Source organism: Protomyctophum parallelum, assembly GCF_964188405.1.
Source record: "Protomyctophum parallelum genome assembly, chromosome: 7".
Classification (NCBI taxonomy): Eukaryota; Metazoa; Chordata; class Actinopteri; order Myctophiformes; family Myctophidae; genus Protomyctophum; species Protomyctophum parallelum.
This window is the reverse complement of record NC_139705.1, coordinates 38670336-38692544: the sequence shown is the minus strand read 5'-3', so window position 1 is coordinate 38692544 and position 22209 is coordinate 38670336. Positions and strand designations below refer to the sequence as shown.

The following is a 22209-nucleotide window of genomic DNA, read 5'->3' as shown; positions in this document are numbered from 1 at the left end:
TATCAGGTACCAACACTGCCAAGTCTCAGGAGTGAGAAATCAATACCTTGCAACAAACCAGGAAGTATCACATGACTTGAAAACCGTTTTCCCTGTGCTCAGCAGACTGTGAGACAACGCAACAGAGCCTGAAGTTCATCTACAAATCTGTAATAGCTGTACTAATGTACTTAGTGCTTAATCAACTTTGTGTTTAATTTAGATTTTTTAAGTTGTGTTTTTAATTTAGATTTTTAAAGTTGTCTTAATTTGTTATGTTAATACAATTCAAAAAGCCATTTTCAAAAGAATGACATAAGACTGACTCTCTATGACCACACAGTGTAATCCAGCTTCTGTCACACAGCCAACTGGCCAGTGCTGCCCTAAAGGCCTTGCATTTTTCATGTTGAGTCTTTTACCAACGGTAGTAGTAGTTAAACTGTTAAATCATGGCTGGATACACCTAGGATCATTTAAATTCACCAATGGTAGTAGTAGTTAAACTGTTAAATCATGGCTGGTGATTAAGATAAGGAGTCAATCCCTGAGGTTTTAGAGGACAGAATTTATACCCATGCTGGGCACATAATTTATATCAAAAAGAAAGACCTGGTCGAATTGGACAAATCGAGAAGAAAATCATCTATCCCAAGCAACCAGAAATAATCTAATCAAGACATGCTCTCTAGAGATGAAAATCACAAAAATTCAACAGAGAGGTAGGTCAATATCTATTACTGGAGGAACCCCCAAACAGAACTGGAAAACACAGCCTGTAGAACTGATTAGGAGATACAGTATATTACTGTATGTAAAAAGCTGACATTTTGAGAGTGGCGCTGGAGACAAATCATGAGGTCACTCAAATAGTTATTGTTTATCCTCCAGAAACCATGAATGTGCTCATTAAGTTTCACGGTAACACAACGCAATTATTTGCTGTACAGTATATTATTACTTGGTTTATGGAAATTAGCAGTGTTCTGGGAGTTTTTCCAGTTCTGGCGAATGTGTCGAGGTGGTGTACAAAACAGAAGTTGTAACTCACGCTTGTGACTTTGCGGTAGATCTGAGCAGCATTTTGACACTCGGAATAGGGGTATTCTGAAGTAGCCATCTCTAGCATGCACATTCCAAAGGCATAGACATCCACAGCCTCATCATAGTGCTCCTCGTACATCTCCGGGGCCATAAACTCTGGGGTGCCTGCAGAAAATGGGGACAGTAGGCACGTCATTAACCACTTAAAGTCTTAAACCCTACTGTACTTAACCGAAATACCCCAGGGGCCTATCCTAGGCCTTGTCCATTAGTCCCTCTACACCTAAATATATTTGCAGAAAATAGCAGAACTACAAGATCACAACTCATCAACTCAATACAACAAGTTGTGAGCTTATTTATATATCTGCCATTTACCCATTTTACCCAAATGTTCGTTCCAGCGTCATTTTTGCACCGTGGTGCTCTTGACGGAGTCTCCTACCTATGACACTCTTAGCGAACGATGCCCTCTTGAGTGTTGCCAGACCCAGGTCCCCTATCTTCACTGAGCCCGTGGGTCCCGTAATGAAGATGTTGTCGCATTTGAGGTCCCGGTGGATGATGGGCGGGGTTCTGGTATGGAGGAAGTGGAGACCCTTCAGGATCTGTCTGCACCAGCTCCTCAGCACTCTGGGCTTCATTACTTTGAAACGCTTTAAGTATCTAGAGGGAGAGAAAGGAGCGAACATAACTGTGGGGGTGCACCGACACCTGGGTCGATGCCAGGATAAAATACTCACTCATCTGATGCCAAGAACTGATCCCCCACTCCCACCCTCCAACAACGCGAGCATGGAATCCTCTTCGCATGTGAGTAAATGGTCACGCACCCTCCTGGTATAGGGGATAAAGCACAGTTTTGAACCGCGACAGAGGGGCGCCGTCTCAATCGAACTTGAGCCACGAGAGACACCACCGAGTGTGCACGTTGCTGTGTCGAACGTTGCGAAGTTTGCTTCGCCAACTCGGCGAAATCATGTTCTGGCGAGGACGTTTCCCCCGTCGGCCACTCAAAGAGGCTACTGGCCAATCACAGCGCGTCCTTGCACAAGACAAGTGCACTGGCCAATCACAGCGCGTCCTTACTAAAACACGAAGAGGATTCCATGCTCGCGTCTGCACCAGCTCCTCAGCACTTTGGGCATCATTACTTTGAAACGCTTCAAGTAGCTAGAGAGAGAGAAAGGACCGAACTTAAATTACATGGTTGCACTGATGCTGGGTCGATGCCAAGAACTGATCCCCTACACCCACCCTCCAATAATGCCAGGATAAAATACTCATCTGATGCTAAGAACTGATCCCCCACGGGCCCCACCCGCAACCTCCAACATATACTAGTTACACAACATATTCTTACTAAAAGAGACACATTTTATGTCATACTAGAAGAGGGCGATAAGTAACAAAATGTGTAAATTACACATTTCATTTTACCAATCATGGCAAAATTGTCTTAATCCATTTCCTGGTTGTTGTCTTTGTACATGTGTGATGAGATGATCAATGGTGGTTTGTGCGATGAGATAATATGTGTGTGGGTGTGTGTGTGTGTCATGCGTTTGCCTCTCATCTTCAGCACAACACTCACGTTTTTAGTGTCCCTGACGTCATGAGCTCCGTCACCAGGACAATGCACTTCTTGCCTTTCAGGGGAGACTCCCAGAAGTCGTAGAAGCGCACAATGTTAGGATGCTGGAGACCTTTGAGCATCTCCGCCTCCTCCTTGAAGCGCTGACGCTCCGCTTTGGACAACTTACGATCCTGGAGAGAGAGACGGACAGTGAGTGAGTGAGAGAAGAAGGAGGGTGGGGGGCAGGAAATAAGATAAAGGGCCAAAGTGATAAGAGGTATGATAACTATTGCCATAATACAGTACATACATTGTTCGGAGTTGTTCATTTCCTTGATCTTGTTTGTACAGTGTGTGCGTATGCATGCGTACGTACACATGTATGTAATTAGTGTATCCACCTCAGTGCAGACGTCTACTCTAATTGGATCTTGTGTAATGTCCTGGCTGATGACAGGCAGCCAAGGAGTGGAAGCACCTGGGAGGAATCCAGGGCAACGGCTTCTTCAAGGAATAACAGCCAGCCTTTATAATAACAGCGAGTGATTCAGACTCTCGCTGTTCCAGTGAGATGTGATTCTGTTCACACTAGCTTTGCACCACCCAGATGTATCCGTGATTTTTAAATAAAAACCAAACACGTCATCCCTGAAGTGGATGGTGTGCCTGCCCCCTTCTAATGATAAACGGAAAGACGACCACAGCGGTCCCCCAGGGGAGCCGTGCGCTCGCCTCGCGCATCAATGAAGTCACACCCAAGCCAACAGACACTGCAGCAAAAGGTTACAGTTCATCCATCTCCCTCACCAGACATCCCCCATCATCCCGCGTCACCCACTTATTCGCTTTCCTCACCCACACTACCCCTATGTTATATCTCTTCCCCTCCCCCCATATCTGCAATCCTTTTCCATCTCTGCACCCCTTAGCACCAACCACTCCCATCACCATCCCCCAGCATCCCACTCACGCCGCTCCATCTGCCCTCCCCCCCAAACAACACACTCCCCAACTCTGTACACGATTGTGTGGGACACGACACAAGCGAAAAGCACTTTCATAGCGTTATGGTTTCTTTAACCATAACTTTAAACCCACCCGCACACACACCGCAGAGAAGGCTTACGTAACAAAGACAAGCAAGGAACACATGGGCACGAAGCATGGTCCCCGCCCCACGCGGAGACAAACTGACATTAACAGCAGAATGTAACGAACACAAGCCGGGGGGTGATCTGATTAATTATTCAACAGGAGCGATCCCCCCTGTAAGAAGGGGTAGGGCTAAAGTGCAACAAATAATACGTCAAACACAGATAAATATATATAAAAGAAAGGCTGTTGTGATGTAATGTATTGCAGAGGAGAGTCGTGATGTGGTGAATGATAAAACATGGCTTGCTTGTGCGTGCGTTACATCCGGATATGTGCACAGTTGGGTCTATAATGTGTGTGTGTGTGTGTGTGTGTGTGTGTGTGGTTGGGCATTTTCACTGCACTCCTCTCAAGTCCCATGCATAATTCAGTTCTGCAGAGAGCCTGTTCCACTGAGCCAAGCTGAGCTATACAGGGCTGACGCTGGAGTTTGGGCTGAGCTAAGTTTGTCCGGGTTTATCCCCAAATGCACCTTGCTGCACCGGGAAGGGAGGGGCACAAGGATCGACGTTGTCTATTCACTGTCAATTGACAAAAACTGAGGAAAAAGAGGAGGGTTGTTTGAGGTGCAGAAGGATCCGTTTACTTTTAGGTTGACAACCAGAACCCCCATTCTTCCCCCTAGAATCTTCACTTTCCTTTCCCCAGCCCCACCTCTCATCATCATCATCATCATCATCCCACTTCCCAGCAAGCTGCTGCTGCTTTTCCCCCAACAATTGCCCCCCACCCTAAACCTCACAAGAGGCCTCCATCGTTTGTTCTTCAGGAATCACACGGTTGTTCCTAAATAACCCCAAAGTCCTCTCCCATCCCCCACGACCACCCGCACGCACCCTACAGACTCTTCCTCCATTTGCTCTCCTGCATATCTGTTTTCCCTCTTAGCAAACACAGGGGCTCCTGCATAATTTAGGAGCCACATGGTGGCTCAGGCATGTTGCACTTGGCATGGCAAGATATACAAACATGTGCTCACGAAGGCATTTAAAGTATATCTATGCATGCCCCCCACCCTGACCCCCCTCCCCCCCCTACACACACACACACACACACACACACACAGGAATCATGTATCCTCACCACCACCCACACATGTCTCCGTCTGGCATAGGATCACTCATTCTGTTATTTTAATTGACAGCTGTGCTGTAATCAACTTGCAGGTGCGGATTTCAGGAATCTCGTCACGTGTGTGCTACACTCAGAAATAGCTGATCTACAAACGCACTACGGTGCATTGTGAGCTTGTCATTTTTGAAGAATTGTTGACCTTTTTTTCCCGCCTATTGATATGCTGGTTAATAACTGTGCAAGAACAGAGCTACAGGCTGGCTAGAGTGAAGTATGTAGCCACTAGCCACCAAGGCACACGCAACTGGTAGGCACAGAAAAAAATTGATTGTGACATTAGCAGGAAGTAATCTATAAATCTCTGCTCCATTCGGCTGCCACCCACTACACTACATCTCTCTCATTAGTGCTGCTTAGGGAGACTATATCAGTACACCAACACAGACTGTACTGATGTCTATGGACCATATGCAGACCGCGGCCATCTTACCATATACGTTGATGGCAAGGTGCTAACAAGGTGTAACTTCCCATAGACAGCCCATTCATCCAAACAGAAAAGTCCTATCTGATTGTATTACACAACGTCAAACTCACCAACATTGCAGCTGTACGAAAAGCTTGAATTATTCTCTTTCTATCCTCAGTGTTTGTTTCATAAAAATCCACTGTAGACATAAAAAAAAACTATTAGAAATTTAACAAAGTAAAAATCGTAAAAATGTAAAAAATAAATTTCAAATGTTTTGCATCGGCAGTTTTCGGCTTCAGACATTCTCTTAATCAATCACAGGTTTTCTTTGCGTCTTTGCAAGCAACACATGTGGATTATGCCTTCTCAAGAACTATTGAATAGTGTAAAATAACTTTCAAACATTGACATTGAATTACATGTGGTAGGATTTGCCAAACAGACAAAAAGGTCAAAGGTTTATTTAATACATGAATTTCTAATTATGTATTTGTGAAGGGGAAAAAACCACATTTAGGCAATACTGTAAATCTGCAAAAGGCCGTTATGAATAAATATTGCTGCTACTATATAACCCAGGAGAGGATGTTGGACTGCACTGCAATGAAAGCAAGTAGGCTACTGTACACTGATGTCTCCAATCAAATTAGGCTCTGTTCAGAGTCAGACTGCAGGCAAATCCAATTTGTTTCTCAAATCAGATCTTTAGAACTGACTGTCCACACTGTTATTTGCAAGTGATGAGATTGTATTTGTGTCTTATGACATTGTCAACCTAGCTGCATTGGTTGCTGTGGTAATAACGTAACGACATGGGCATGAGCAATGAGTAAAGTAAAGACTTTACTCGCAATGCAACACGCTGTGAGCACACATTTAGAAATCAGATTGGTAATCATATTCAAACCACCTAGGAATATGGTTGAAATGTGATCAGCAAAAATGTGTCTCCACTTCATTTTTTTGCTGTTCATGCTTTGATTTGCAATTTGATTCCATTCTTGATAAGCCAGAAATTTGATTTGGGCTCACAACGCGAATGTGCCTCGTTTGTGCCTGTAAATGTGCCATTTTCGTTGCACAGCACAGCACCATCGTACAGCATGCATGGTGTATGTATATTTAGTGTGGTTGCCTATAGAGCGTCGCAGTCCCTCCCCCTTTCAGAACGAGTGGCCCAGGAAATGATTCTCCATTTATTTTCTCCATAGGCTTTTCAAAACGTATTTATTTAAAGACCTTTTAAGCGTCGTACGAAGCCAACTCTTGTCGTGACAAATCATGACAACACACACAATATTTTGGAACAAACAAAAAATTACAAAGAAGAAAAACAACAAAAGAAGTATTGTAACCTGACGTTTTTTTCTACTTTCTAATTCTTTGTTTGCCCCGAAAAATTGTGTTTGTTGTCATGATTGGTCACGACATGAGTTGCCTTTGTCCGCGGCGTGAACGTCTTTAAATAAATACTTTCTGAAAAGTCTATGAGGAAAATGAACGGGGATTTCTTTTCCGGGTCTCTCGAGGGGGCGGGACTGCGACGCTCTATAGGTAAGCAGAGTATCGTTATTGCACTCCAGCGCTTAAATCGTTGAAAGAAATCGTTTAAATCGTGCAATAACTTTCTATTCTCTCTGATTGGCCAGTGATTCGGAACGCCTCCCAAGTCATTTGTACCCTTTGCATTCATCTGATTGGACAGTATACAGTGACATACCCAACTCAACTATTCTATAGAGATAGGCAAACTGGCAGGAAAAGACTCGCTGCATGACAAATGAAGGAAGACTGAAAATATAATTTATTTTATTTTTAGATGCTCATAATAAAGTGCTCTGTGCTCACTGCTCATAGCGAGTTAAAATTAGCAAACGTTTCTGTCCTGGGGCCTTCGTCAGTGCTATGAGAGATAGACTTTGGACAACCACACTTGCAATTCTGCATGATTGCATCTTTCTACTTGTATGCGGTATTCTATAGTGTCAATATACCGATTGTAATTTCAAAAGTATATTGTCTGATTCTAGGTCCCTGCTTAAGTATGTATGTCAATGTATACACTGTACAAGGCTTGAGCCTAGGCTATTTTTGAAAATTGTTGCCTACTAAACATGCCTAAAATAGGGACTCAAGGGTTAATGTGGTTAAACAAAACCTAGAAGATCAGACAATTAATGTTGCTTAACACATGCCGATAGACATTGTGCTTATACATAGATCTGCTAAGTGGAGCACTGCACTATTGGTGAACTTTTAAGATGCATAGCTTCCCATTACGACACACATATTGGGCCGTATTAATTAAAAACCCAGTTGAAAAGGTCATCTGGTGCAAGCCTGCCCGTACAATACAATATGGTCTACATCACTTGCAGTTAGAAGAGGAATATTTACATCATGCATCAAACTAAGGGATCCACATGCCGAATATGTGACACAATACAGACAGCAAGGAAAATGTCAAAAAGATACGACAAATTGACATGAATCCTCCTTCATGTAAAAGCTCTGCTAGAGGTTCACATGCACAAAGTCACAGACGGTATAGAACTCTGTCTCCAGCCATATTATTTCAGTCTGAGTGAAAGAAAGGTTTTACATTTAAAAATCATGGCATACGTAAGCTGCGCATTCACTCTAGTTTTGTCAAGGGAATCGGCATGAAAGCACTTGCTTATTGTAGATCAGGAGTGCAGAGGGTAAGGTACAGTCAGGTTACACACACACACACACACACACACACACACACACACACACACACGGCTGAGGAAAATGTGGGCTGTTTATTAACGCCGTCGCTCATCCTTAGTCGTACTCGCATGCACACAGACGCAGGCCTGCCCACAACCGCTCTGTGAAGGCAGTAAAAGACGAGTATGGTCATTTACAGAGATGGATTCATCTCATCTCACACCGGAAATTAAGATGTGAAGTCTCTCGTGTGCTGCTGCTGCTGCTGTTGCGCCCTGCAAAGGCAAACCACCACCTGGGCCTAGCATTTATAATCTATAATATTTATTATCTTACATGCATGACATTGCATGCATGTATTGTCAAATGAATAACGGTAGTGGGTTGCACACACCAAGACTATTTATTTAAATTTTGAACAGGGACAAACGTTTCGGCTATTCAGCCTTCATCAGGTAGTGTGACCCACTACCGTTATTTATTTGATATGTTTTGAACGGGTAACGCACCTAAAGTCAGAGCGCGGTGGTCACATGAAGAGTAATGCATGTATTGTCTAAACATGCCAGTGCATCAGTGATACATGTCCGATATACATATACTATTGAATACCAAAAGTTTGGGTATTCGTTGTCATTACTGCAGTAAAGCTGCCATCCGGAATCCGCCCTTTTTTATGTTTTTAACACTGCAGTGCCAGTGATTGGAGGTGGTCTCTCTCCGCACACTGCAGTGATTGGAGGTGGCCCTACACTTACATTGGGAAATCTATATTACACTTTGAATGCATCAGCACTTACTCCAGCCAATGTTGTCTGCTCTCTTAATGAGCTCGTTTAATGTTTTTTGCCTCTTTTTAATGTGTCTATTGTTTTGAAATGTGAAGCATCATGAGTTGTGGAGAACGGTATTTAGCTCCCCTTTATGTCCAGTGCATATTGTGGAAGTGACAATAAAATCTGATTGATTGATGTAGGTGTTGGGTTGGACACCCACACTGGTTGACAAGTTGTACTGCCCAAATGCCATACAAGTGCAATATCTGTTCAGGCCAAGTATGGATTGCCTCTTGGATAGATGTTCAGACTGTGTTAGAATCCCGGTTAGTATCAAAGCAAACACAAAGGTAGGAGCACACACCAATAGTGGGGAGGTGCTGACCACGGGAGACAAACTTGAAAATAGAAAGGAGAGGTCGCACAGCTCATACTCACGTTGCAAAAAATACTGTTTATTAAGTTACCAACGTTTCAGGGTATGGGAATCCCGGTTAGGACATAAACAAACTTACATGCTCCGAAACAAAATATATGTTCAACTTGGCTCTACACTTCCACTTTGTGTTTTCAACCACCATTTCCACTACTTCACTCTGAGCTCCTCCTGCCTGATCCGTGGTTAACGAGGCCCAGATTAGCAATATTTTGGGCTTACTTTCATTTAAATTGTAAGCACAATAGCATGAAGTGGATTATGTTCCAAACTTGCCTTCTGCACTAGAATGTGGTCAGCTCTACTTGGGGTCCCCCCTGATGTGTCAGAACATTTGGCTAATGAGATTTGAGCCAAAAGTAGCACTTTGACAGCAGGAAGTAATGTCGTCGCTGTGGGGAAAACATACTGTGTTGCAAAACGGTAATAACCAAATGAACCCTATTGTCCCTGTTCTCGCTGGGGCAGACATTACATTACTATGCTGGTAGAGGACCTGCTATGAGCCAGCAGATAAGATAGAATTCAACTGCATTGTGTCCCATCATTCTTGGACTGCAAAAGGATTTGGACAGTCGCAGCGCCTGCCTGTTATCACCTTTTCTCTTTTAGAGTCTGGCTACGACGTTGCTCCATTGACAGGCTCTGCTGTAATTGGCTTGCTGATCTCCTGGGTGACACAGTGAAATATTTAACATGATGGCGACTGGCTCTCGATGATGAGACGGTGGCAGTGAAAGGCCAAGGGGGATTGGACTGCGAGGGTTTTTCGGACTGCGTGCATCATTCGGTGACGAGAAGCCTGAAAAGCCGAGTATGCCCACACGCAGCCACGTCACAGTGAAAGATGACAAACAAACTAAAATACTCTGAGCAACACCTGCCAAATACCAATACAATATCTACGTCTATCAGGCTGAAAGTTACATGGCCCCTGTGCTGTGAATGGCTGTGTTGGGAGTCAGTCAACAGAACACGGGCAAAAGGGAAATGACAAGGAGCCATGACTAAATTGACTATGGGGAGGCTAAGCTGTCTGTCTAAGCTTTAGTTTGCACACACGCAAGATAAATAAATAACTAAAACCAATAATTGTCACAGTAATACCAGTGGCTCATGGCACCCACGCTTTTGAGCAATTGCGTCTGGATGGAGGTGACCTGGAGTTCAGCAGCCTGTCTTACAACATGCATACCTTCTATTATAAACCTCTTTCCTGGTCAAAGACAAAGTGCGTAGGCAGGCAGTAGGCACTAGGCAGCCGAACAAGCATCGCTTTTGTCGCACAAAACGAAGGATGAATCGACAAAAAATTATCAGTGATTTCCGTCTAATTCTGCTTATGCAACAGTTCTGATATCTGCCGAGTTATGGCTAATTACGTCTACCTGGCAGAAAGAGACCCGACTTCTGGCATTTGATGGATGGATGGGTTTTGAAAGGGCAATTGAGGTCATTTCGAGCTTAAATAATCCCAAAATAGTCCACCTCCCGAGGGCTGCGGACCGGTTTAGGCTATTCTCCAGTGACTGGAGATGAGGCCACAGAAGGGCGCAGTTCTCCGAGATCTAATGTGGCTTTCCTGCTGCTCTCCAGGGGACCTCCACTGCTCTCCAAGGGCCCTCCACTGCTCTCCAGGGGCCCTCCACTGCTCTAAAAAGGGGTTCAAACGCCAAAGCTGCTGTCTGAAGATCAACACTGTACGGGGGTGCAAGTTCTCTAATCTAACCAGGTTTACCTTTTATTCACTATAATTCATTTCAAAAGGGTTTGTCAGATGACCGGTAGGGCTGGTGCATCTGGCTCACGGAGGCCACCTAATCTCAGTCATGGTCAGCTCAGGTTCCTCTGTGTTGGTATTGCGTTGTAAGCGTCAGTGTAGAGTCTGGGCATTTTACCAAGCAACCAATAGGTTATAGGTGGTGTGTTCCACATATTAAAGTAAAACTAACCTGTTATGATTGTTGTTGACTTCTCCAAAGTCGGCAGGATAAACCTGCTGATAAAAGTAGTGGCATGCCACCCTTCTTTTTGGCTTAAAGGCTCACTTCACCTGTTGTTTTTACCAGGGTGAGGCCAGGGTGAAAATCTTCTGTGTCTGAGCTCACCCCAAACACATTTTTGCACAAATAGTTTTCCACCCGCTGTCCACTAACATTTTAATTAAAAGTTTTGATTTGAAAAGACTGAGATTCAATAAGTGGATTCACGTTTAATTACAGATTCGATCAAATCCTTTTTGAACCACAGAGCACACTGGGTAGTTATGTCAGTGTCTGATTTCCACAGCCTTCTCATAATACAACAATATGATTAAAAAGACCAGGTGTTATTTTGCATGGCCAACAAATCCAGAAGCACAACAGCTGCCAGTGACGTCCTAAACACACCGTCTAACTCTAACCCATGCATGCTCAAGCATAACACATATACAGTCAGATGGATCCATTATAAATAAAACCCAGGCGAGCCAACACAAGATTTTTGGGAACAGCTGTGGTGCTATGATACCCAATTTCACCCATCTGCCCTGGGACAGCATTAACCATGCAAACATGAATGACCACCATACTGAAACTAGTAAAACCTAATGGAGCAAACTATTCAAACCTAATGGAGCCAAAATGGACTCGTGTAAATTAGAAAGTGACAGAATGTGGTGGAGGTAAGACGGCCATAGAGGCATGTGATCCTGTTCTCAAGCTGTGGTTTGCACTTAAGACTGCCAAAGTTCTGGCTGGGTGGTGGTGTCCTGGGCTGACCTGTCCAGCAGGGACTATCTCTGTCTCTCTCGCTCTATCTCTCTCTCTGCAGTGAGGGGGCACTATGCCCTATGCTCTTGATTCAGCAGAATACCCTCACCCATCACAGACTAAACACCACACGGGAGGCATGTACACACAACAGACTTCACCCAGTTGGACATGATCCACATAGTCACTGTCGGGCACAAACCCTAGCCTAGTGTATGTCCATTTGTCCATCTTTGTTTTTGTAGTTTTTTTCATTAATTAATGCTCCATTTAATACTAAAACCAGAGTGGACCTGAGTTCTCATATCCTGACCTGCAAATGTATTTTCTGTTTAATCAAGAGCTGGGGAAACGGGGACAGTCACCTGTTATACTGTGGTCAACGTTGACGATGGAGTGGGCCATATTTCCACACTCAGCTCTAGATGGCCACATTGCATACTGTCTGGCAGAAACCTCTTATCTCCGTAATTTCACTTTATTGTCTCCACCAGGCCGAAGGCATGTGGGGAGAGTATGTTTTGCACTCCGTCTGTCCGTGTGTCCGTCCGTCCGTCCGTGTGTCCGTCCGTCCGTCCGTCCGTCCGTGAGCAGCTAATCTCGGCCACCGTTAACCCGGTCGATGCCACATTTTGCACACACACTCCCTGGATGCCAACGATGAACCTCTGCTCCAAACTTTCCACAACGGCCTGTTATAGCGCCACCAGGAGGCCGCTTTGTGCAAAACAAGTTTTTGCACAGTACACCTACAGGTTTTGTCCAAACATCACGCAAATTGGTACACAGTCTCTCTAGAGCCATTCAACGAAACCGGTCTTTCAGATTTCTCAGACTCCATCCTGATTGGTTAAGATTGGCTTCCAAAGTTCACAGGAGTGCTCAGTTTCAAACAAAATGCTGCAAATCATGAACACATCGCGTGATTTCCGTGAAATTGTGCACCCACATTCCCACTAGGCCGAGGACGAAATGCCACATGAACAATTTCAACTCAGACTCAAGGTGGCGCTATAACTGGCCGAAAAGTGTTTTTACCTCTAACTGCACGGATCTGTGGATAACTTTGTATGCCAACTCCCTAGAGGCCAAGGAAAAACCTTTGCCTGGAATTTTTCACATCTGCTCTTTATAGCGCCACCAGGAGGCCGACATATGTAAAACACATTTTCTATTATTACTCCTTCAGATTTCATCCAAATTTCACGCAAATCGGTATACACTATCTCCATAGTCATGTGATCAACACGGAGCGCCACCATTTCCCATCTTCCATCCTGATTGGCTAAGATTGGCTTCCAAAGCTCACACGATTCGTCCATTTCGAAAAAAGGCCACAAATCACAAACACATTGTGCAATTTCCCTTAAATTATACACGCACATTTTCACTAGGCCGAGGATGACATGCCACAATTTTTCCCTCAAAATCAGCCTCACGGTGGCGCTATAACAGGCCAATTCCTGTTTTTAGCTATAACTGCATCGATCTGTATACAACTTATGTATGCACACATGGAAAAACATTGTACCTGCATCCCTCCAACACGAACCTCCGGCATAAATCTTCCTCAACAGCCTGTTATAGCGCCACCATGAGGCCACAACCTGACCTGCCCTGGTGGAGACCTGTGCCGATTGGCACTTTGTCTAGTTAATGCACTACTTTGTCATTCCATGTCACACAAAAGTAGCCAAAATTGCCGAACTACAAGCTCAATGCGTTTTGATCTTGTAGATCTGCTACTCAGCTTGTAGATCTGCGATTTCTGAATTGGAATGAAAAATGTTTTTGCTATTTAATTGGAGTCCTGAAAATAAATATTTTAATTTAATTTCAAATCTATTTAGTTATACTTATGTTATGTTAACTTTATGAACTTAAATACAAATACATTGAACATAAAAATACATTACATTTTAATACTAGTCATTAATTAAACTACTAATACAGACTGAAATTAAAGCGATCATGTGTGCATGTTAACAGCTGAAATCAATAATATATCGGTATTCTGATAATAAGTGAGGGTGGGGGGGGGGGGGGCGCATGTGGCCCCCGGGCCGACAGTTGCGCAATGCCCATGTATGCTCCATATAGTCTATACCAATGTGTACAGTACTATCAGAATATAAAGAAATTTAACACTTTTTAAAATGTCATTCAACATAACATTGTTTATTCTCAACGTAATATTAATAGTTTTCTTTTTTAATTCATCAGTCTGCCGACCGCCAGAAAGAGAGACTGTGGACCCAGAAGCTGCACTTCAAAATACATTTGTCGTGTGTCACGCTGTTGGCTTAAAAGTAACCTTTGTTAACTTGGTTAACTTAAAAGTAACCTTTGTCTACATACTTCAGGAGATAAGTATGGGGCCACAACCGGATGCCGAGGTGTTTGTAAATAAATGCCCCAGATTCCAAAAAGCATTAACGGTCCTAATTAACTATTGCGACAATAGCCACAGTTTTTATAATTTGGTCAGCTGTTGCACCTCACCCTTACTTCCTCACCAGTACACAAGGGTTAGCGAGCGTCCACAACATGGTACAACCCACCTCCCTATCCGTCACAATAAAATACTGTCACAAAAAAACTACATACTATTTAACCAAAGATATGACACAAACAGCAAGCATTAGTCTTGAGTCCGAGTTTCTCTGTTGCAGACTCAGAGGGTGTGTCTGTTGTTGAGGTCTGTGCCATGAAAGCAGCTGCAAGAGCCAATGTTCTCAGTCAGATCAGCCTACAGGGAAATCACATTATAAAATGTGATTTCACTACACAGCATGTAGCCCAGTTCTACCAAGCATTATGCACCTGCTCATAAACAAGCATAATAATGTATTATGTGTTCCGTTTTTAAAATGTGGAATCCACACTCTCCTCAATGATTTCTACAAAACACACAAAAGAAACGTATTGGGTTCCTCATTCAATCAGTTCTTCCCCTGATCCCCCTCAAATAATCAGTTGTTGTTCCTTCCTGTCACCAAATACCATTTTAACCATGTATGTAAAATGTCCCATGCGCATAAGTAGTAAGTACGAGTGGATGGATGTTCATGCTCAGTATTGATCTGCAAAGGCTTCTTGATTGCACGCCAGGAGATAAATACCCTCCCCATATTACACATAGCTTCCTTTCAGCCGCCCGCCGCCGCCCAATGATGTCATCCGTCATGTCTGAGTTCCACTGCAGTGGCATGCCAAGTAATGGCATGCTAAGTAATGGCTGCCACTTAGTTAGATTCAACATGCATGCCAGGAAATCTTCTGTGAGCTAGGCAGGCTTTGGTCTTAAAGGCATTTCCGCCACCTATGACCTGAGAAGGAAAGCAGGGTTGGCAGGTTGGGGTTGGTAAGCAATAGCAATAGCTGCGGTGTCACATTAAGTGCAAATTGACTCAGCAGCATTGTTTGCATACAGCTGGCCTACAGAGTACGGTTCCGCAGATTCATCTATAGTCACTCATATTAGTCTCTCTTATACTCCACTCTATCCACTGAGATAACTTTGCCCCTCTTTTTAAATCTCTAGACCATTTGCCCCTATAGAGTTTAATGTTTGTGTTGTCTGAACACAAACATTAAATGCCATTGACAATAAATGGAGAATTTACGTGTCGAAGCAAATCGGCGTATAGTATGTCAGTGGGAACCCTCGGCCAATAAGGGACCATCTTGATGATGATGTACGATGATTAGAGCACCTCTAGATGATACTAGCGCACACGCTGGCCTACGGTCATTTTAGGGCTACCGTTTAAAATGTGCGCCACCTTTAAATAAACCAGGCCATGAGGTCTACACCCCATTAACTAGGTATCTGCTAAGGCTCCAACAGGCCTGGGCCTCATCTCCCCTGGGTACTGGATTGGCAGAGAGAGACAGAGGAGTAACATGCCTGGAGCAGTGGCTACTGATGAGGCCTTGTTAGTTATAGCCACGAGCCTCCCTGGTCCTGCTCCAAAGGGCCTCTTACCACCCAATGGTCTGGAACAAATGACCCACTTGAACAGGTACCACTTTGTTTTTCTTTTTCCATCTCACTGATCAAGAAGGGATTGTTGTTGTTAACGGCACAGGTTAATATAAACACGATTAGCTGATCTGGCGTCTGCAGGTGTCAGAAAGATGAGGAAATTAAATTTAAGATTTAAACTAAATCGGGGAAATTACTGGGCACAGGTTTCATTGCCGACTGTTGGATTCACTTCTCTCAAGGCATTTATTGTTACACTTGCATTTACCCATGAAGCTGCAATTTTGGTGCATTGGCCGTTACCTAGCTTGACTGAATCTGACTGAGTCAGAAAGTAAAAAGCAATCTTCTCAGAAACACTCCTACTGACAGACAGTACTACTGTAGAACCATTTATGGTTGTCTACACGTAAACTCTTGCAGTCACGTAAAACGGATCCTTCCACTGAAACAAATCAGTTTGTATTTAGTTTACTTTCAGCTAATCACATGACAAAACTCAGATTTGGACCATTTAAAATAAATATTAATTTAGGATATTTATTTAAGACTTTTTAAGGACACGCAGAGACCTCTATTATAACCACATATAGCCAATTCTTTTTAAATACAAAATGACACACTTGACCCATATGCCTGTCGCTGGCATAAATACTTCCATGTTTCATGGGAGAAAATACACAGTAGTAGATGTACAGTATGGTATTTTTCCTCACACTACGTTATATTTTAAGACCTAAAGCCTTTGGCCAACAAGAACTCCAATGAAGTCATCATGTATACAAAGACTTGTGTTTCTGTGTCCAGTTCCTCTCAGTGGAGAATGAGGAGCTTCATTCCGCTGCCGTTGTGTCGTCAGCAGCTCTGCAGAAGCTCAACAGCACAGCAGATCTTATCAGTGAAACAACAAGCCTGTTGCCAAATTCCACAGTCCTGTCTGCACAAAGTCAGAGGTGAACTGGGCGTGTGAGAGTGTGGATGTGCACATAGATCAAATCTACAAGCAAGCTGTCAGGCAGAATCTGTACGTTTCCGAAATGGTGATGACTCTGAGTGACAACGCTATGACACAAATAGAAATCGGAGAAGGGTTTGTGTTTGACAAACAATGAGAGAGTAATGCATATAGGATCTGCCTCTCAGATCAACATTCATTCCCTGTGCCAGGGCCATCCATGTGATGCCAGCAGCGAGAGCGGAGATAGACGTGAGGGAGACGCCGGGAAGAGAGGGGAGAGAACGAGACCGACAGTAAGTGAAGGAAAATTACAGCACACAGATATCTGTATGCCACGGAGCCATGTGACCACAAGAGGGAGGAACAGCGGACAATCAGCGTCTCTGCTTTGCACTGAAATCCAAGGTGGCACCGTTTATGCATCACTGAAGGACAACAAGACTCATCGTTAAACATACTGATGAATCTCACTGGGACTACAAACTGTGATGCTCTCGTTAAGCAACTCAATGAAACACTGGCTGCACTTTGATGAACGAGACATTGGTCGCACCAGTGTCATGGACCGAATGCGATCTACAAGCTCACATCACGTTGCAGTTTAAGACACTGTGAGCCATTTTCCAACTAAGTATAAATCACATTATACACTCAGTGTAGGCACCGGTCGTTAAGGCTACAATTAGTAGTTTGGCATCGATTCAATATCAAAACCGCTTGCAATCACTTAATAACGAACCATCAGGATTGAAATGCAGCCAATGAAAAATCATGGCTATACAATTTTTAAATTGGCTATCAATTTAACAGCCAATATAAACTAGAGTGGCTGACCAAAGAATGCAGCGTGTGTGCGATTTGATCGACATGGCCACGCAATACCTGATCTGCTCTTCAAGTGGAAGAACCAGGGTGCATTCTGATTTCGGAACACACATCAGCATAGCATTTTTTGTTTAACTAGCAGTTCTCCTGTTACAAGCATCAATTCAAAGCTCCGATAGAACGAAGACAGAGGGGGTTACACTGATGACTGTGGGGAAATTACCTGTTGTATGATCACAGTCCATTGTATACATACAGTGGCCACTAGGGGGACTTGCAGAATGGGTCTCTGACGAGAAGCAAAATAAATAGTTTCCTTCCTAGTTCCTCCTAAATATTATACCATCAGAAAGCTGAGCAAAAAGCTGAGCAAGATATTTAAATCCTCTCCGCTAGTAATCAGCCTACCCTACATACATGATGACATCACCGCCTGAGTGAAGTCATCCTCAAAGCTAGACACAATCAGAGCGAAACCCCTCCCAGCCAACGCTGCACCTTCCAAAGCATTTTCTGGAACGTACTAAAAATCATTGTCTTGCGATTGGCATGTGTAACACACACCCCCGGGGGTCAGGTCACATACCCAACATTCCCTTGCCCTTTGTCTCCGACATACTGACCCAGCGTGTTTTCGGCACCCTGGGCAAAGCATTCATCGAGGCGACAGGGCTGGCCACACTGCTCCCAGCACGCTGCAGCGTACATCAGCTGTTTCCTGTCTGCTCGCCTCCTGTTGCACGGAGGGAGGGAGGCAGGGGGCAGTGCAGCTCACAACCTGCAGTGGAGAGGCGCTACCGGGGTGGAATGGGGGGGGGGGGGGTGTACAGTCCACCACAGGGGCTGTACATTCCTGACTTGAGTGATAAATAGGGCACATGATCATATTTACAAATTTAAGACTTCTCTCTTGTTTCCTAATGGCCCAGCCGCCAAGGCCCCAGAGTCTGAATAAGGAAAGCAAACGAGAGGTCAAACTAATGGTACTCTGCCCACGAGAAGGCCAGTCATGCTTACTGTAGTCGCCTTAAGCCTCCTGAGAGAGAACAAGAGAGAGACATAATCCCTGCTGCAGTCTCCAAAGGACGGAAATAATTAGTTAATACCTCTCCATAGTCTAAGCTGGTGGTTTTTCTGTCCCTCTGTAATGCAACAAGACTAGGGATTCTCTCCTTGCATACTTGCAAAACCGCAGATCTCTAGTACAATGCTTGGTATGGTATAAACTGCAGATCTCTAGTACAATGCTTGGTATGGTATAAACTGCAGATCTCTAGTACAATGCTTGGTATGTGTTTTTCAGTGCATTTCAGTGACTAATGCTCATCATTCACTGAGCCAGTGTAAACCATTTAACATTTAGTGGGAGCCCATTTGCACTTGATTCCCTGACCATCGGTGGGCTGATTGAAGTCCCTGCGGACATCACCATTACTCTGTCAAGATGTGTGAACCCACTGACTCTGACAGACAGCAGAGAGAGCAAATGGAGACGGTGGGGGGGGGCTTCCTGTGAGAGAGGTCTAATATCCCACTAATGGAAATCTCTCTGGGAAAAACAACCCATGTGCCATCTATCATATTGTATAAGAGTTGACAGACTCATCTTACTAATTCTATCCCATCACTAGCCTTAGTAATGAAGGAAACGTGGTTGCATAGCTTATTTTCTTTCACACACGTTATCTTTCCTCACCCACTGAACGAATAAGGCCTAAGTCACGCCCGTTTTCTCAACTACAGTAGCACTATGTGGTGTGCGGTCTAAAATGCGTATCCACAAGACATTAGATTAAATTGGGATCATAGGTTTTCCAAATCCTACCATACCTGCAGCTCACACCAGGCAACTTCAACCCAGGAATCGGTATCCAGGCCCTTGTACACGGTCTTGAACGACCCTCTGCCCAGCTCGATATCAAACTTGAGGAACCTTCCCCCCGGGGATGTGGATACAGCATTCATCTCAGCCTCCTCCTCGTTCTCGTCGCTGGCAGCTTTGACAGCAGGATTTCCACCATCATTACATGCAACCGTCAACGTATCTCCACCCTTCTCCCTGTCTTCGTCAGCGCTGGCGCTTTCCGTTGCGCTGTCTTTTTGCCCACCTTGACTCTCAGTGCTAGAACCCTCCTGCAACCTGGACTTAGTCACCAGTGTCCTGTCAACAATTGTTCGCAGGTTTATGTTCAGGATCTTACTCTTGTTGTCACATTCAAGTGCCTCAAATAATTCAGGTGCCTCTGGTGCCTCGGATGAATCCGAGAACCACAAACTTCTCCTGATGAATCTCTGATGCACAATCCTCTGATAACTGGATGGAGGGTATGCGTTGGGGTCACTGCCACCTCTCACCAGGGTCGAGTCCATATTATTGACATTCCCAGCACTTAGGGTCTCATACATATTTATGTTGAGTTCGCCTTGAGAGTTAGGTACTGATGGAGAGGTCAATCCTCCAGGGGTCTCTGAGCTTGAATCCTCCCCAGGCTCCATGGTGAAAGGAAAGTTCAATCACTTACACGTCCAGATGGAATGAGCCATTGCTAGTGTCCAACACAGAGCCGAATACCTGCAGCGTCCACTTGGTGACGCAGTTTTCCTGCAGCATGGGCCCGTATCAACACTGGGATGGATGTCATAGATGAGGTTTCGTCAAATCCCAGGAGCTGCAAAAGAATGTAGCAGAAAAGCAGATAAATAACACTGGCCAACAATTTGCTGGGAGCTTACATTTGAAGTGTGTCACATGATCTCGCATCTCGTGGGGATTAAGCGTGATGTCAAGGAGAATAAATTAGGATAGCATACTAGTAATAACTGGGTGAAAATACAAAGCCAGCACAAGTGGAATGATGGTGTTAGCTTTTAAGCAGTCGGAGTCAGTATCAAACAATAAAGCGTAACATAACGTCTTAGTGGTGTCGCTTGCCGAAAAGCCCTGATATAACAAGGCAACACATAGCTCGCCTCGAACAGTCACGCCAATTCCAGAGGGTCGTTAACTTAAATAATGATCCTTTTTAGCCTTTAAAACGTTAATTCCATTTACAAACGCTGGCGTGGCTATTCCAACCCACAGTGGCTGTGTGGTGAACTGAATCTGTGACACGACTTACCCCGGAATGAATGGAAGGAAACCCCGACCTTCACAGGGTGAGAAAGAAAGAAGAACCGTCCAACACCAGAACAGCGGCAGGTTGACCCGACCTGGCCAGCAGTGATGTTATCGCCAGTCCAAAGCAGGACTAGCATTCCGCGAACACACCACGCACACTATCACTATCTGCATATTGTAGACCATAGACTACAGCCCGCGCTCATCATAGAAAATGTTGACAGTAAACGCGGCGTACTATTTCCTGCAGCCAGAGTCCTCCTCGCATCTCTCTGTCCAGTGCGGTAAATTGTAAATATGAGCAGGCTCTCTTCAACCCTTCGCAGCTGGAAGAGCGGCGTGTAAATGAGCAGCAGCAGTCAGTCAGTGTGTGCGGCAGGCAGGCAGCGCGCCGCGCGGGGCCCTTTAAGAGAGAGATGGATGGCAAAGCAAGATGCGTTCGTTTATTCTAAAAAGAAAGATGCTGCAATTAATTTGACACCGACGACAACTGTTTTCGCTGGTTCACTTCTTCACCCCGGCCGGCCCGGGCTCTGCTGCTCCTGTCTAGAAAACACAACAGATAATTGTGATATCCCGGGAGGGTGAATCGCAACAGAAATGTGTTTCCCATTCATTCAGCCCACTTGGTTGGTTCCACGCCCCTGGTAACGACCCGGAGCGGGGATCACCCAATCACAGCACGCTGTGAGAAGAAGCCAGACCTCCTGCCGCGCTGCTCAGTGCAACTGCAATGCATTGAATGCAATGATGGGAACAACACACAACACATAAAAACACAAAAAGTTGTCTGTCTGTCTGTCTGTCTGTCTGTCTGTCTGTCTGTCTGTCTGTCTGTCTGTCTGTCTGTCTGTCTGTCTGTCTGTCTGTCTGTCTGTCTGTCTGTCTGTCTGTCTGTCTGTCTGTCTGTCTGTCTGTCTGTCTGTCTGTCTGTCTGTCTCCACAAGATTAAGAATTATGCGCAGTTAAACCGAAACGGATAAGCATTCAAAAGGTGAAATCCGCATGTAGGCTATGTCCTATAGCTCCACCACACACACCACACCACACCTCTCTCTCTCTCTCTCTCTCTCTCTCTCTCTCTCTCTCTCTCTCTCTCTCTCTCTCTCTCTCTCTCTTTACTGTCTGTCTGTCAGTAGTCTCTCACTACTAGCAGTCTATCTTTAATATTAGCCTAATAATAACAATAATAATGGGGTTTTACGTTGGGGGTTTGAATAGCACAGGCTAGCCTGCAGTGCAGACTCAAACTTTCCAGCTATACCGTTTATGGAAACTTGGAAAGTGATGAACGCGAGCGTCGACAGAGAAAGTGAAACGGAGGTAAGGAATTTGAGAACCATCCTTCGATAAGAGGAGCA

The 22209-nt window shown here is 44.5% G+C and overlaps 2 protein-coding genes across 2 annotated transcripts in view; one reads left to right on the top strand and one right to left on the bottom strand.

Moving 5' to 3' along the window:
* Positions 1–21393, bottom strand: part of LOC310861501 (serine/threonine-protein kinase WNK2) — a 50652-nt gene extending 29259 nt beyond the window's left edge. Inside the window, exons 1-5 of the mRNA XM_083768963.1 lie at positions 20850–21393; positions 19561–20399; positions 2618–2790; positions 1469–1689; positions 1031–1188 (exon numbers count right to left, since the gene is read on the bottom strand). Of these exons, the coding sequence (XP_083625089.1) occupies positions 1031–1188; positions 1469–1689; positions 2618–2790; positions 19561–20226 (1218 nt within the window). The 5' untranslated portion in view covers positions 20227–20399; positions 20850–21393. The remainder of the gene's footprint in view (positions 1–1030; positions 1189–1468; positions 1690–2617; positions 2791–19560; positions 20400–20849) is intronic.
* A 681-nt stretch (positions 21394–22074) lies between these two features.
* Positions 22075–22209, top strand: part of LOC310862410 (ninjurin-1) — a 15273-nt gene continuing 15138 nt past the window's right edge. The window contains exon 1 of the mRNA XM_083770308.1: positions 22075–22171. Within this exon, the coding sequence (XP_083626434.1) occupies positions 22118–22171 (54 nt within the window). The 5' untranslated portion in view covers positions 22075–22117. The remainder of the gene's footprint in view (positions 22172–22209) is intronic.